At 45.0% G+C, this 17,905-nt stretch overlaps 1 protein-coding gene across 1 annotated transcript in view; it reads left to right on the top strand.

The window, feature by feature from the left end:
- The window catches only part of SMARCA1 (SNF2 related chromatin remodeling ATPase 1), a 264,681-nt gene that overhangs the window by 118,658 nt on the left and 128,118 nt on the right, over positions 1-17,905 (top strand). The window contains exon 13 of the mRNA XM_077478748.1: positions 10,097-10,249. Coding sequence (XP_077334874.1) covers positions 10,097-10,249 — 153 coding nt within the window. The remainder of the gene's footprint in view (positions 1-10,096; positions 10,250-17,905) is intronic.

Genomic DNA, 17,905 nt, shown 5'->3' with positions numbered 1-17,905 from the left:
CAAAAGAGGGGATAAGGGGCATCCCTGCCGCGTCCCATTAGTTATTGCAAAGGGGGTCGAAAGCGTCCCATTAACTTTAACCTGGGCTGTAGGCGTGGAGTACACACCAGCTATGCAGTTGAGCATTCTCTCCCCCAACCCCACATGTCGGAGCACTGCAAACATGAATGACCAGCTCACACGGTCAAAGGCTTTCTCGGCGTCAGTGTTCAATAGAACACAAGGGGTTTTCGTGGTTGTCGCTACGTGAAGCAGGTTTAACACTTTCGTGGTGCTATCCCGGGCTTCTCTAGAGGGGATAAAGCCAACCTGATCCAGGTGGATCAAATGTTGGAGATGGGCAGCTATCCTAGTGGCTAGGATTTTAGTATATATTTTTAAATCAATATTTAAAAGGGATATCGGCCGGTAACTACCACAGGATGCAGGATCCTTCCCTTCCTTGGGTATCACCGAAATATGGGCACTCAAGAAGTCTCTAGGAAAGCACTTGCCCGAGCCTATGGCATTAAATAACGTGAGCATAGACGGACCCAGCAGATCTAACAACGTTCTATAGTACTGTAGGGTAAAGCCGTCCGGTCCCGGGGCCTTCCCAGGCTTCATGGACCCCACAGCCTTATGAATCTCCATCAAGGTTATCGGGGACTCCAGCTCCGCTCTGGCCTCCGAGGAAATAGAGGGCATATGGGATGCCACAATACAATCCTCCATAGCCGACCGCGATTGCGAGTCGGCCTGGATACCATAAAGATCGGAATAAAAACCACGGAACTCCCGGGCGATATCTCGAGGCAAAGTAGCTCTCCGTCCCCCGGGCGCAACAACGTGGGGAACATACGTCAAAAGTTTACGGTCTCTTATCAGTCGCGCCAGCAGTTTCCCGCACTTGTCACCCGATTCGTAGGCCATTTTACGACAGGATTGCATGGCTGCCTTAGCCCTGTAATATAAAATGTCTGTTACTTGTTTCCGGAGAAATTGCACATCGTTGTCAGAGGAGTGTGTAGGGGCATGTTTATGTCGGGCTTCCGCGATATGTAGTTTTTCTAAGAGTTGGTCGAGAAGTTCAGTGCGTTCCCGTTTAAGCCGTGCCCCATGTTTGATAAGAACCCCTCTAACCACAGCCTTATGGGCTTCCCAAAACACCCCCGGATCACAATCCGGTAGATCATTCTCCCGGAGGTAGTGGCGCAGGGTTGCGGTCACATCTTCTAGAACCTCTGGGGTCTGCAGCAAGCTTTCATTGAGGCGCCAAAATCTGGTCGTCAGAGGCGGGGTGTCAGATAAAAGATACGTCAAAAAGATCGGTGCGTGATCCGACCAAGTCCTGGTTCCGATGGAGGAGTGCTCCACCGCATGTAGTTGGGAGTGAGGGATCATAAAGTAGTCAATGCGGGTGTAAACCTTATGTACAGAGGAGTAAAAAGTGTAGTCTCGCTCGCTAGAGTGCTGTAGTCTCCAGACATCAATCAGTTGGGAATTGTGTAGCGCCTTCGCAACCCGTTTAAGCTGACTCACCGGCAAGGAGGTACGACCAGCCGAAGTGTCTACAGATGGCACTAAGGGTACATTAAAGTCCCCACCCAACAGTAACTGACCGGCTCTAAAGCCCTGCAGTTTCTCCATAATTCCCTCCACAAATGTGGCCTGAAGTTCATTAGGTGCATAAATGGATGCCAGAGTCACTTGAACCGTGCCAACGAGACCCTTCAGGAAAACATAACGGCCGGCAGCGTCTATCAGAGAATCCTGGCATTTCCACGGGACTTTGTGAGATAGAAGGATGGAGACCCCTTTGGACTTGGCCGACGGATTGATAGAGTGGTATGAAAAAGGGTAGTGTCTATTACGGAGGTATGGTAACGCACAGGACTTAAAATGTGTTTCTTGTATAAAGGCTATGTCCGTGTGCAGCCTCTTCAGGTCCGCCAGCAGAATACGTCGCTTTTCTGGTGTATTGAGGCCTTTCGCGTTAAGCGATAAAAGGCGGAGGCGAGACGGGGCCAAAATTGGGGAAGGGGAGCAGGAGGGGGCGCGAGGGAGACGGAGGGGAGGTAGGGTGAGGGCAGGGAAAAGACAGAGGGGAAGGGGGGGAAAAGGAAGGAACAGACAGGAAAGAAAGAAAAGACAAGAAAGCGAAGAAGGGTAACTGTGTTCGGAAACCGGGCCTAACGCCCTGCGTCTCCAGTAGAAACTAAATCAGTTATGTGCACACAATGCGTCGAGGGCACATCCTACCCTCTAGCAAAACGCGCCAGCCTACGGGGAGGAATGAACCGGGCAGGTAGCGCAGGGAACAGCTCCCTAAACCCGCCACCCACCTTGCAATATCACTATAGCACAATGCACATCTGCGGATAAAATTATACACAAAACAAGGAAAGAAAAAAGCCCAAGTAAACACAGAGAAAATAAACAAAACAAAATAAAACGGCAAAATAGCAAATGTTCTACATTTAACCAGTGAGCAGATAGCAAGGTCAGAAAAACAGTTGAGGACTTACATTAGCTATAAAGGTTAATCAAACCCAGATGGCGCACGACTCAGGCCACACTCATTCACAGCCAGGTACTGAGATCGCGCACCATTCACAGAGCGCCCATGTACGGGCACCTACCGAACCACTCCCTCCCACCTCCACCCCCAGAAAATGGGTGCCACATACCAGTCACCCCGCCCCACCACAGGAGACCCAACCTCAGCCCCTTCCTTCTCTGCAAACGATCTCCACCCTTACCCTACCCAATTCCCAGAACCATTAACCAAGGGTGGAGCAACGGTCACCAAACATCTCCGGGAGGGTGGCTCCACAGGCACATCAGGGGGAGATCTACCCGCACCCCACCCACCCCCCACAAGTCCCAGAGTCTCCACCAACAAGGCATACAATCCACTTCGGAGCAACAGCTCCTTACGATCTCCAAGCCGTCACAGAAATAATAGTGCACCCACTACTCCCAGGAGGGCGGGCAGGTACTTCCATTGTAGGCCACAGAGAACAGGTGTGATCGGGTAGCAGAGGGCAAAACAACAGGGGGGGGGGGAGCAGAGGAACCCGCCAACAGCCCAGAAAGAATGAAACGACATACGGTGCGGGGGAATACCTCCGCAGGCCAGAGCACAGTATGGTCTAGGTCCCGCAAGGGACTCCAAGAGTCAAAACAGGAGGCAGAAAGGTCCCTGCAGGGTCAAGTAACACTCCGGAAAAGTCACGGGCAAAAACTTGTACAGCCGCAAGGGGGAAAGCCGCACAGCAGTTCGGGCAGAGGCGGTAGACCACCGCAACAGTGTGTGGCCCAGGGAGGCGGATGGGGGATGCCACAGCAGCCATCACAGTGGTGATCATTAAACAAGGGAGAGCTGTCCAAACGCAGCCGGCCACCAGGGGAACAGAGGTGGACAGGCCGTCCCGGGTGTCAGCGGCATCAACCGCGGTAAAGGGGAGGAGGGAGAGGGCGCAGTTCAAAGGAAAAAAAAATAAGTTACCTCAGGGTTCCCGGGAAATCTCCGGAGAGAACGCTCTGGGCCTCCGACGGCCTCTCTGTTGTCTGGGTGGCAGGCCACCCCGGTGTCCAGGACCTGCATCTGTACCCTGGCCGCGGGGCAGAGGAGCCAGCCAATCCGGAAGGGTGATGGGGTCCGCTTCTAAAAAGGCAAACAGGTCTGGCAAGGAGCTAGGATGGCGAAGCGTGAAAAACCGCTGGTCCTTTCTGAACGTGACCGACAAGGGGTAGCCCCAGCGGTAAGTCGCCCCTCTGCGTCGGGCCAGCTCCAGCAGAGGCTTTAACAGGGCTCTTCTCTGCAGCGTCGCTCGGGATATGTCCGGTAAAATTTTGAGCTCCACACCATCAAGCTCCACGGTGGGGGCCTCCCAGGCCTTCCGCAGGACCTCCTCTTTGTGTTGGTAATGGTGCAGGCGGCAGACTACATCGCGCGGCCTGTCGGGGTCGGATGGTCGGGGGCCCAGGGCTCTATGAACCCTATCAAACTCCAGGCGAGGCGGTAGGTCAATACCCGGAATGCTCCGGAATATCGCCGCCACCGTGTCCGTTAGATCCTCCGGCCCCGTCGCCTCTGGGAGACCCCGCAGCCGCAGGTTGTTCCTACGGCTACGATCCTCGAATTACTCCAGCCTCAGCTGCTGCACCAGTAAAGCGCTCGCCTGGGTGTTCCGAACGTCCTCCAAAGCCGCCACCCGTTCCGTTAACACCGCCAAGGACGTCTCGCCCCCAGTCACTCTGGTGTTGAGGGCCTTCACCTCTTCGCGGACGAGAGCGATCTCTTTACGGTGAGCAGCTTCCACCGCTCCAATAAGCGAGGTGATGTCCGATTTAGTAGGGAGGGATTGCAAGAGCGAACGAAGCTCCTCATCCATGTGCAGCATCGGCACCGCCACTGGCTGGGTAGCAGGAACTTCCCGGAGGAAAGTCGATGGGGTGTCCGGTAGAGGATCCGAAGTGGAGGCATCGTGGTCGAGGTCCGTCGAGGCGCAGTCCGCGCGGCCTTCACTGCCGCGGTCACGTGGTGCCGCCATGACAGGGCCCGGGGAGCGGAGCTGAGAAAGCTGAAAAAGCCGTTCAATGTCACCGGACTGCGGCGTGGGAAGAGTCAGCTTAGCGGGTATGCTTTTCCGTAGCGCTGCCCGCTTTTTTGAGGATGGCATAGTGCGGTAGTCTGCAAACGTCCACAGGAAAGGTGGGAGACGGCCGGGAGCTCAGGCAAAGCACGTCTCTACGCCGCCATGTCCAGGCCACGCCCCAGAGTTCATAATTTAAACATATAGAGAAATCACATTTGTCTGCACCGTAAACAGTCATGCTAAGGCCGCGTACACACGGGCGGACTGTCTGACGGACTTGGTCCGCTGAAACGTGTTTCAGCGGACAATCCGCTCGTGTGTGGGCTTCAGCGGACTTTTTCAGCGGACAGTCTGGCGGACTAAGTCTTTCGGAATTTCGGTAATATTGTCCGTCCAAACTTGGTTTCAGCGGACAGTCCGCTCGTGAGTAGGCTAGTTGGACGGACTAAGTATGGCGCATGCTCCGAAAGGATTTACTCGGCCGAAGGTTGCATTGCAGTGTATTGGACGTCGTATTTCTAGTCCCGTCGTACGTGCCGTACACGTCATCGCGCAAGCTTTCAGCGGACTGTCTGTTCGTCGTGTGTGGTCAAGTCCGTTCATTCAAAAGTAGGACAGACTGTCTGTCGGATTGTCTGACGGACTTAGTTGGCCAGACAATCCGCCCGTGTGTACGCGGCCTTAGATTGTAATTCATGTTTTTATGCTTATAAATATGTACTTGCTTTGTTAAGAATTGGATTATGGGTAAATGCATTTTACGCCATCCACTGATATATACTGTATATACAAGATATGTCCCTTTTGGATAAATTACCATCTTGGACCTAAAAATAGTGATCAAACATTTTTGTAGGCTTCATACAATTCTTTCAATCTGCAGTTATGTGCACTTTCTTAACTATATCTGAAAACATGTCTAAATAGCAATTGCAAGCAGTATATTGCAAGCAGTATCTGGTGAGAAGTGGCTGTTGCTGTTTATCAAAATAATGCTTTTGTTAGATTTAAATATAGTGCACAAAAATAATATGGGTACTGGGAAATAGAGTAGCTTGTCACCTTAGCAATAGGTTTCAACAAGGTCTGCTGTCTTAACATAGACATTTAGTGATGTCCTTGTTCACTTTATTATAATGCAGGGCAATTAACTTACCCATGTTTGATTATAGTGAGCCAAATGTGTAATGCAGAGCACATAGGTCTTTTGCTTCACTTGAGGTGCTTTTATGCATTAGATAAAATCTATGCTTCCAAGCTAGCCTTAGTTAACATTAAAATGTGTTTGTCTATTTATAAGAATGGGTTTTACTAGCACAGGGTTGATTTCATCAGAACAACATGGGTTTTCTAATGTATTCATAAATGAGTCACATTACAATGTAGCAACACAATACAGCGAGGACTATGGTATAGTCAATATAAATGTCCATCTGCAAGGCACTATATAATAAATAGAGTGCCTTGACCTTGAACAAAGGAAGTTATAGATCCCTGTGTTCCAGCAAAAAATGAAGGGTAAAGGCAATTTAAAGGTCATAGAACAAGCCCAATGGTGTCAATTATACTGTATAACTAGAAAATGCATTTCCTGGGGAAAATGCTTTGGAATTCTGAATGGGTGAATTGCTAAAGCTAACTGAATGAATAGCTTAAATCCGTTGAAGAAGGTAGAATAGTTGGAAAAAGAGGAATGGTTTTAAAATAAACATGAATTTCATAAAAAAAAGTTTAACACCACTAATGTATCAAAGATGTGGAATATTTAAAGGTTTTTTTAAAAAAGCTTTTTGATCATTTATCCCCACACCTAATCAGTGAGAGACAGTGTGAGAGAACCCTTCAAACAAGCCTCAATAATTCCACAACTGTACATGCTATCGAAACAGTGACTTCACCTTTGTGAACGTATTAGTATAAAATTTATGTTGATAAACCTAAAAATGTGGGCAGGTCAGCGATTTAAATAAGAAGTTGGCTGTGCGTTTCGCTGGGAAATGGGAAGAATTTTATACAGGACAGTCAATGGAAGAAAGTGTAGAACTCTTGCCATTTGGAAGCTCAACCAGCCAAAAGTAAAAGGCGTATCACAGTGCCTGAAACTAGACAAAAATACCCATGTTTTGATGTATAATATGTGTATGCCAAGTAGATCTTGTGGGTGTGAGAGCAATTTATAGAGAAGGAACTAAGATATTATTTTTTTAAGGCTCTGTGCTCTAGCTATGACATTATCCACTCTAAGCAGCCCAATACACACTCTGTTTAATCGATAACATTTCCTGAAATGATCACTAAACTTAAATTACTTTTTCACAAAAACTGTAAAAGATAGAAAACTTAAAAAAATAGTCAGATAGCTGAATATTTTGTGAACATTTTAAAGTTTGTTTGGCGCCTGTAGGTGAAAGTATGAAGGAGCTGAAACTTTTGGGAGCGGAAGAAGATTTTAATCATTTGAAGCATGCTCTTATACACTTCAATGTTAACAAAAAGTATTAAAAAGCTTAATATTTTAAAAAGTATAAATAGTAGAAAAAAAGTTGAAGAAGTTCCATCATTAGCTGAAAGAGCTGAACATTGTTGAATGGTTTTAATAGCTGAAAGTATGCAGAAATTACGCTGAGCCAAAAAACGTACGGAATAAAATTACAATTAAAAATAAATAAAAATGAAAACAATAGTGGGACTGCTGAAGCATTCCCACTAATAAAAATAAATAAAAAAACTAATAACAATAGTGGGACTGCTGAAGCATTCCCACTAATGAGTTTCCTTTATCATCCAATGAGGGACACAGGAATTAGGGTCCATGTACACTAGGTGCCTGAAACAATGCCAGAGCCTCTGGCAGAAAAAAAGAGACATAAAAAACACTCACATTGGCTTGTATTGCACATGTGTTTATGTGCATTTGTGTTTATTAGCTTTTTTTCCAAAACATTCCCCCCTGCTCTTCTTTTTCACTATAATCAATCTATACCTCAAAACACAAATTTTTTTTCTGCGCAAAAGCCCCTCTCAAAAATGCAGTTGTGATTTTTTTTTTCCAACCTTTAACCCCTCCTCTTCAAATATGCTTGTAAATGCCCAAATGCGCATGGATGCCTAGGATAACAGAGTTGTTTCTACAGACTAAAAGAAAAAAATGCCAAACATCTGTATAGGTCAAATTTTCTATGCCCAGTGTGCATAAAAGTCTTTATTGTATTCCTTGCATTAAGGTTAAAAAAATGTTTAGGTGTCAGCACCCCCCTTCCTTTTTTCTTACCTGAGCCCTCATTTGATCCAGCGCCGTGCATGTCTGCAGCTCTTGTCTTACCTCACTTCCAGGTCTTGCTGGCTTTGCTGGAACACCGGGGGGGGTGGGCCTGAGTCAGTGCTGTCTGTGAGGGCACTGGATAGGGGGGAGAGGCCAGGAGTGCTGGCAGGGGGCCTAAAAAAGAGGAGGTTTGCGGCTGCTCTGTGCAATTCCATTGCACTGGGCAGGTAAGTATAGACATGTTTGTTGTTTTTTTTTTTTTTATGTACCTTTACAATCACTTGGGTTTGGCGACTGGCAAATAAAGAAAGTTAAGGGTTATTCCCTTTGTAACCCCACCTCTGTCTATTATGTCTACATTTTTGCTAGTTTCCTGGGAGTTCCTAGGTTGAATGCCTTTGAATCAGTTCTGCTGAGAAATAAATCTAATTATATTTTTACTAGACTTTTTTGTTTTTATTTTATTTTTTCTTTAGTCAAGATACTCGGTACACCATAGATATTTTTTCACTTATGCACCACTGCAACTAAGAGATTGCTGCTAAGACCATCTTGCTGCTACTTCTGAAGCACTGACAGGAAGTTGAATTCTTAGCTTTGATTCCAGTCTGAGTTAACTGGTTTAGCCCCCTGTCCTGTGTTGGAGGTAATTCTGATGTCAGAGCTTGTCAGTATGGAATGAACTCCCTAGGGAAGATCCTTCCACCGTTGAAGTGATATGAAGTACTGTAAATGTCTGGAGCCTTGAGTTTTACTGTTACAGTTTATTACACTCCTCAGAACTTGTTTCCTGCATAGGAATGATGTCTATACAAATGCATAGGGTGCTCTGGCTAAATGTGTGGGACATTAATGAGGCATCTAAGGAACAGCTAATTTGTCACCCCTTTGAGATATGTCGTGTCTGTGGACCAGCACTTGACAAAGTCTTTGACAAAGCATGCTCACAGATCCTCTGAGTCTAACTCTCACTCAGACCTGAGGTTCAGAAACTAGAGATCTGCTAATACCTTTAGCAAGTCTACAGCATGAAGGTGCCTCCAGTAGACAGCAGCCAGAATTCTCCTGAAGGACCCAACTCCTGCAGGATTCCACAGATTGAAGCCTTACAGATGGCTAGTGTAACTATCAGTCACCAGCAAGCAAGGCTGACAAGAGTAGATCCTTCCTGTGTACCGTCTGGGTTAGTGGATTCTTCCCTAAGGGTCACAGTACTCCCCTCTCCTTCCCATTGAGGAACTAGTGGGATAATGGTAGCCTGCCCCCTTTACATTGCTTTTGCTTCTCTCGTTGACCCTTAGTCTCTGTTTTGCCAATTGGGAGGCTGAACTTGAGATGAGAAATGCAGGCAGTTTCTATTTGAATTTCTGAATCCCTGTGTCTCTCAATGCATGATAAAGAAAACACGATTTTTGTTCTACCTACCGTAAAATCCTTTTCTCCAAGTCCTTTGGGGGGACACAGGTCCCACCCCTCTGTGTTTATAGGTCTTATGTAAAGCTTGTGAGCAAAACTGAGTCATAATGGTTAGAGGTGGACTTATAATAGGGAAGGTGTTCAGTGTTTTTTTTTCTCTGTTTGCCAGTGTCCAAACCTTTTGTAGGTGGCAAGTATAACTCCTGCAGTTTCAGAATTCCTTATTTCTTGTGTTCCTCAATGGACTTCAAGAGAAAGATTTTATGCTGAACAGACATACAGGTGATGCTGGAGTTCTCAGTTTTACACAAACCTGGTTTATAAATATTCATGCACTCAGCAGACATGGAGATCGATAATCAGTGTCCAAATGAACCAATATCTTGGTCAATTCTAGCAATTTATCAATCTTGTTTTTAGAGCAGATTGGAAAATTAATGGGAGTAGCTGTTGGTTTCAATATGATCCTTTCCATAAGGCAGAAAGCCCAGTGGTTGTACTGGATGCCCATATTTCTCTTGGCATTTAAGTAAAACTTTCCCAAGTGTTTGTTGAAAAATCCAGGTGATTTTGACAGAAAGATTTTGAAAATTTTAGGAGCAGAGTATCTTATATCTTATGAGTATGTTAAAGGTTCTTTGGTGAGGAGAAATTAAAATTACTGTTTCAGACATTTTGAATCAAGGATCTATGTTAATAAATAACTGAAGGTCTTAAAAATATAATCATTATATGCAAAGATATTCTTTCAAGTTTCTAGGAATTATTGCACAAAGTTAAACATATGCAATGTTTAAGAACATAACTAATATGTTTATAATTATTTTATTACCAGGAAGCCATAGAAAGATTTAATGCACCTAACAGCAGAAAATTCATCTTTATGCTGAGTACCCGTGCCGGAGGCCTTGGAATAAATTTGGCAACTGCTGATGTGGTGATTTTGTACGATTCAGACTGGAACCCTCAAGTCGATTTACAAGCAATGGTTAGGAAACACTTGCTTTTCTGGAATAACACAGTTATTATATTTTAGTAAATGGCAATATATATTACTCTTTCAGGTTTGTTAATTTTGTGTTCAGCATCCAACATATGGAGAATTATTTGGACCACGATGCTCACACTACTAGATAATACGGTTACAGGGTATACAGGTGACTAGTGTTTACCCGGTTACTCCGAATGAGTGAAAGGGTTAATGGGGTGCACAAAATTATCTGCTCTGTTGTAACTTGATATCTGGGAAACAGATACATTGGAAAATGCTATGATGCTCAATAAAGTAGCATTTTGTGTCTGTGCTGTGAGCCTTTATATTAATCACCCGTGCCTTAGAAACCACATGTTGTTTTCTCAAGTTACCTGCAGCAACTTTTTAAACCTTAGGCCGCGTACACACGGGCGGATTGTCTGCCCAACTTAGTCCGCTGAAACGTGTTTCAGCGGACAATCCGCTCGTGTGTGGGCTTCAGCGGACTTTTTCAGCGGACAGTCTGGCGGACTAAGTCTTTCGGAATTTCCGTAATTTTGTCCGTCCAAACTTGGTTTCAGCGGACAGTCCGCTCGTGTGTAGGCAAGTTGGACGGACTAAGTATGACGCATGCCCAGAAAGGATTTACACGCCGAAGGTTGCATTGCAGTGTATTGGAGGTCGAATTTCTAGTCCCGTCGTACGTGCCGTACACGTCATCGCGCAAGCTTTCGGCGGACTGTCTGTTCATCGTGTGTGGTCAAGTCCGTTCATTCGAAAGTTGGACGGACTGTCTGTCGGATTGTCTGACGAACTTAGTTGGCCAGACAATCCGCCCGTGTGTACGCGGCCTTAGGCAACAACACAGTTGTAGTTTGATTATCTATTTCAATTTAAACTTATCTCATACCAGTACCTACTAAAAAGAAACTCCAACAAAAGTCCACTGATGTTAAAAATACTTGACTGACAATTACTTGAGCATGCAACACTGGACCCAAATTTATTTTATTTAATTATTTTTTTTAGAGATTTGGTCTGACGGATTTTGTCCGAAACTGTTGCATACACACAGTCAGACAAAGTTGTCAGAAAATCGTACTTAACGTGATGACATTATTTAGTTAGGACGGGACTACGTTCAGGCTAGTAGCCAATAGCTTTGGTCTAGGAATTTGATCTGAGCATGCGTGGCACTTTGTCCGATCGGAATTCTCTGCACATGATCAGACAAAGTCCGATCAGATCGTGTTGTCGGAAAATTTTATAGCCCAGCTGGATACTCCGACGGAAACAGTCTGATGGAGCCCACACACTGTCGGATTATCCAACAACGCAGTCCTATCGGACATTGTCCATCGGAATGTCTGACCGTGTGTACAAGGGCTTAGAGTTTATCATGTTGAATTACATAATGAAGCAGAGAGAAAACAAACTGAATCACAAAGTGCAATCCCACAATCCCACCAAACAACAATAAATAATATGTTTCAGAAAAAAGCTAAGTGGCTAAATTCGGGTGGAAGATCACAACAGCTGGACAAAGCAATCACAGAGATGATAGTTACGGATAACCCTCCATTTACATTGCTGTCTGACTCTGGATTTCAGCAGTTGATGTCCATAGCTGAGCCAAGGTACCCACTGAAGAGTGAAAAGTATTATCGAACCAAAATTGCTGGGAAAGATTCCCCAAAAGGTGGTTGAGAAAGTAAAGGCTATGCTGCAACAAGAGAATGATGGCAACTCACTCTCATTCAAGACTGACTGCTGGTCAGGACAAACAGAGTCACTAATGAGTCTTACATGTCACTTCACTGTAAGCGGATGGACAAAAAGGCAATTGGTGTAGAATACAAAGGTGAAGCAAGGATCATACACTGGGGAGTACATTAGAGAAATGTTTCTAGGCATGTTTCAAGACAGGGGAATAAACAAAGCCGAGGGATGCTTGTGCTTTGTGACAGCGGTGCAAATGTGGTGAAAGGAATGAGGCTTGCTGAAGTGTCAGACCTCAGTTGCATGGCACACACCCTGCAACTTTTGGTAAATGAGGGTCTGTCAAGCCAGAGAGCTTTGATAGATATAATTTGCATGCTGAAGAGATGCACAGGCTGAGGTGAATTCAGGCAGACCTTTGCCTACCCAAAATCAGCCTAATTCGGCTGTTCCAACACATTGGAATTGAACACTTCACATGCTGCAAAGAATGCTGGAACAGAAGCGAGCTCTGAGCATCTATTCAGGTGAACATGGAGGATATAGTTGTCCTACCGCTGATCAGTGGGACATTATAGCCAGTGTCATTGAGACCCTCCTCCCATAGAGGAAGGGACACTAAAGGTGAGTCATTACGACTCATCGGTGTCATCTGTCATCCCATGTGTGAGAGTGCTGAAGATGCTTCTTCAAGAGAATGAAGGACCCAACACACGTGGCATTAAAACACTCAGGCAGGTCATGAGGGGCAGCCTCACCAAATGCTTTCAGAAGCATGAAGAGAATAAAAATGTTGTGCTGGCATGTCTTTTAGATCCTTGATACAAGAATCATGTTTTCTCCTCTGATATTGGCCATGACAAAACAATGGCTGACAGAAGATCAACACGAGCTGCTGGAGGTATCTGCAGAAAAGTCAAGTTTGGAAGAGAATCTTTATTGTGGTCGAATTGTGGCCATATTCAGCAGTAACCAGTAATTGACAGAAGAAGTGGTGATCCTCTTCAGTGGTGGAAAGAAAATGAGTCACGCTAAAAAAGACTAGCCTCTCATGCTAGAAGGTACCTTTCATTTCCTCCTTCATCTGTACCAAGTGAGCGTGTTTTCAGTGAAGTGGCAGCAATTTATGAAAAAAAACAGAACCCGTTTAACGGGTGAACATGCTGAAATGTTATGCTTTTTGCACTATATTGTTCTACTTAAAGCGGTTCTTCACCCTAAAGGGGAAGTTCCGCTAATCTGATCCCTCCCCCCCTCCGGTGCCACAATCGGCACCTTTCAGGGGGGAGAGGGGTGCAGTTACCTGGATAATCCAGGTATCTGCACCCACTTCCGGGCAGACCCCCGCAGACGCCCCGCCCCCCCCCCCGTTGTGTTCTGGGAAACACACAGTTCCCAGGACACAGCAGGGGACCAGAAGAGACGCGCAGCGCGACTCGCGCATGCGCAGTAGGGAACCGGGCAGTGAAGCCGCGATGCTTCACTTCCCGATTCCCTGACAGAGGATGGCGGCGGGGGCAGCAGCGAGACGAGTGATCGCTCGTCATCTGCCGCCGACATCGCTGGACCCTGGGACAGGTAAGTGTCATTTTATTAAAAGTCAGCAGCTGCAATATTAGTAGCTGCTGGCTTTTAATATTTTTTTTTTTAGGTGCAGAACCGCTTTAACTGAGAGTATTGAAGAAAGTGTAGTGTCAGTGTGTCCTGTCCACTGTCTAGCTTTTTGCACTGCAGTTGTGATTTAAATGTAATCAGTGCAATGCACTAGTAACAGTTATACTTTTCCTATGTTTTAGGAAGCCATTTAAGAAGTTATTGTTTTTCAAGCACTTTATTTTTCCCAGTTGTTTACTTTTAGACCTCGTTCATCACATCATGGTGCACTACAGACAGAGATGTCAATTTTTAAATCTGTGTGTGTTTTTCTCTGATCAATTTTCATGTGAAGTACGAGCCCTCATGTCTAACTTTAATAAACATTGACATGCTCAGTTTATACCAGATTTGTGCAAAAAAATTGGTGTTATTTTTGAAAAGTTTAAATGTACAAAATATTGTCAAATAATATCAGCTATCCTCTGTGTCTCTATGATGCCAGATACTGAAATTGTATTTTCTTCGTGGAAAAATGTGAATAAAAATATTGGAAAGAAAAAAAAAATAATATCAGCTATCGGTCAGGAGAGGTGGCTGAAATATCGCATCAGCACAGAAAAAAACCATATCGGTCGATCCCTAGTCAGCAACACGTGGTACAGATCCATTTGGATTGGCTCTGTACACTGTGTCTGTGACCAGACCTTCTAATGCCGCATACACACGAGCGGACTTTTGAACATCCAAAGTCTGACGGACTTTAGAATATGGAACATGCTTCAAATTTTTCCGACGGAACTCCGCCGGACCCGGTCCCTCCGAAAAATTTGCTCGTGTGTATGCTATTCCGACGGACTAAAACCGACGCTAGGGCAGCTATTGGCTACTGGCTATGAACTTCCTTATTAGAGTCCAGTCGTACGTCATCACGTTCGAATCCGTCGGAGTTTAGTGTGATTGTGTGTGGCCAAGTCCGCTCAGTCGAAAAGTCCGTCAGAACTCTGTCGGAACTCCGGCAGAACTCCGGCAGAACTCCTTCGGAAGTCTGTCGGACATAAGTTCTCTCGTGTGTACGGGGCTTAAGGTGTGGCTTTGTATAGATTTATACATTGCAAATACAGAAACCAGGGAGTGCAGTGGATTTGTTTGCATGGCAGATTGGAGCCTTCCAGTCTCCTACACCTGGCTCACAGGACATGCACCTGTTTATACACACATGGAAAGGATAGAAAATGTAGGTTACAGGAATGGGCAATATATGCTGTATATTGTCCATTGCCTTCCTATTTTTCCCCCTCTCAGAAAAATGTAGAATACTCATACATACTCCTCCCTTTAACCAGTCACTATACTTCACGCTTTATATCGCATGCTTACATGGGTTGTGTAATGTCTCACTATGAACCTTAAACTGCATCTGCTTCATTTTTGGTAGTGTACCACAATGCATGATAGTGCTCTATTGTGTGTTGTGGAGGTGTGTTTGGGTGCCATCCAAAATTAATGGCACCGCAGTACCCCAACATGTGTAATGTGCATACCATGTGCTTTACTGCAGCGCAGTGGTGTGAATGGGTTGTTATTAAATCATAGTTCAGTTTAAACAGGAACAAGTTTCTGAAATTGTTGAGCTTAGCCCTCCACACATGATGTTCCTAGTTTGGATAATATTCAGCAGGTGATTATAAACATTAAGTAAGTGAATAATATACTCAAGTAAAATATATGATGGCTGTTGCCTATGCATTTTATTTAACCCAGTGTTTCTCAAACTTTTTTGCATTGCAGTACACCAAAAAAAACTAACACCTGGAAAGATTTAACAATTTTTGTGGTGAAGAACTTATTTATTTTTACATATATATTTCATTATAAATTTAATGTGAAGGATGTGCCTGCTTTTAAGAGCGAATCATGTTGAAGCGTGGCTCCAAAGTCAACAAATGGAACAAACAAATGGAACGGTCTCTATTATTATAATATAATTAGAGCGATCATGTTTTCCTGAGATCGTGCACAAGTCTCGTGTTTACAAAAGGAACCAATGAATGACAGACCAACAGAGATTGCGTTTTTTTATATATGTTTCTGTTTTAACTTTTGCAACAATAATTTTCCATTTAATTTTTCGATATGTTCAAGGATCCAAAATGCTAGCCATTTTAAATATTTTTCAAAACTCCCAGAGCACATCTGCAAATCTCACGCGGCACAGTTTGAAAATCACTGCTGTAACCTGAATTGCATATTAAGGAGAATTCCTCTTTTGCAAAGAAAAGTAATAGATTAACCTATAAAATGTGCATTAATTCTGTACCAACTTTCAGTGACTGAGCTACAGGAGGTATCAATTGACTACAAGTATGCTGACATCACCACACTTGTGCTTCGTTGAGATCTTCAGTCACCCTGCCATGGTGACAGATAGGACCTGTAGTTTTATTGTTCTCAGCCCTCTGTGAATGAATGACGTGGTTGTGCAGGCTGAGCCACACACATGCCATGCCAAAATCAGTTTTGATAGGAGCCAGCAGATAGAAGAACCTTTGGATTCTGTAAGTCGGACTGTTTGCGGATAGGGGCTGTGGACTCTGAACATGCTCCATGTTACAATGTTACACCCCAGATATACGGGTGTACAATGAAACATGATCTGAAAGATTTAGCTTTTAGTTGCCTCAATCATAGTCAAAATACAACATGAAATGTAAAGAAAAATGTAATATCAATAATGTTGCAAATTCAAGTAGGCAACTATGACATCACCACCCAGCCATGTTGGTAAAAGCAAAACAGTCTTTGTTTCTTTAAAACAGGCAAAGCAAAGTATCTTTCTTCAGCATAAACAAAACAAACGGTCCATATACATGTGGGACAAAGTCAAAGTTACAGCTCACTGCCGGTGTTCTATGGAGAAATGCCTCCTGTTGAAAAAAGCTTCCGATGGGTCTGCGGATGCGCAGTACAAAATGTCGCTCCGGCTGACATGTTGAAAAGCTGGCATGACGTCAACACATCGCATGCACAGATCGTCAGAGGCATTTTATGATGGGAGGCAGTATTTAACGGACAGTTATGAAAGCTATGCAAACAGCGGAGGGAAAATGTACTTGTCAGATTGTGCCTCACTGTTGCGAGGTGGGTTTTCCGTGTGCTGAAGGGCGGGTTTTGTCAGTGTTGCAGAGCGGCTTTGGTGTGTTGAACAGCGGGTTTTGGCTGTGTCTAAGGGTGGGTTGCAACACATACACACACAACCCGCCCTTCAACACACCCACAACCGCCCCACAACAGCAAGGCTTAATCCGCCACCTACATTTCCCCGCTGTTTGCATAGCGTTGGCTTATGCCTCTGACAATCTGTGCATGTGACGTGTTGACGTCACGCCAACTGATCAACATATCAGCTGGAGTGACTTTTGGTACTGCAAATGCTCAGAATCATCTGGCCCATTTTTCAACGGGGGCATTTTTTGATAAAACACAGAGATAAACCCTGTCATATAACAAGGTTTAAAGTCCCCTTCTGCTCCAGGGGTCCAAAGACAATGTCACCACACTCAGTAGTGCTCAGCTGCTTTTCACACATGTGTCCTGCTCCACACCACACCTCATGGACACCTGCTGACTGCTTCCTGCCCTTTTCAGCCCTCTCTTAGCCCTTGTACACACGGTCGGAGATTCCAACAACCAAATCAGTCGGAGTAATTCCGACGGATTAATTCCGGAAGAGGTCCGGAAGTGATGTTGCATACACACGGTCGGACAAAGTTGTCGGAAAATCCGATTGTACATAACGTGATGACGTTATTTCGTTACAACGGGACTGCGTTCACGCTAGTAGCCAATAGCTTTGGTCTAGGAATTTGATCTGAGCATGCGTGGCACTTTGTCTGTCGGAGTAGGCTACACATGATCGGAGTATGTCCGATCAGAGCATTTTGTCTGAAAATTTTACCGGCAAGTTGGAAAAGTTGGTCCGTCGGATATTCCGGCGGAAACAGTCCGATGGAGACCACACACAGTCGGAATATCCGACAGAACGGTCCGATAAGACACATTCCGTCTGAATATCCGACCGTGTGTACAAGGGCTTACAGGTGGGTTAAACCTGGCAGGACCACAGTGGTCAGGGTTAGAGGCTCTTTCCCAAAATCTCTCCAAACCTCTGACTTCCAGGCCAAATATCAGGACTTAACAATCCTGAGGAAACTGTTTCCCTCCCTACCAAATAATTCCGGAACCGGATCCCTGAGTACTTCACAGTGCTTCTTTTTATCCCTTAGTTGGACCACAACCCAAAGACAGGGACACATAGCTCCTAATCAGAACCCATCTCCAGTGTCCTGTACACAACTT

The sequence above is a fragment of the Lithobates pipiens genome, unplaced genomic scaffold (genome assembly GCF_037356315.1).
Source record: "Lithobates pipiens isolate NorthernLeopardFrog02 unplaced genomic scaffold, aLitPip1_a1.2 Scaffold_1, whole genome shotgun sequence".
Taxonomy (NCBI): Eukaryota; Metazoa; Chordata; class Amphibia; order Anura; family Ranidae; genus Lithobates; species Lithobates pipiens.
The sequence above is the reverse complement of the archived record's forward strand: the minus strand, read 5'-3'. Positions and strand labels throughout refer to the sequence as shown.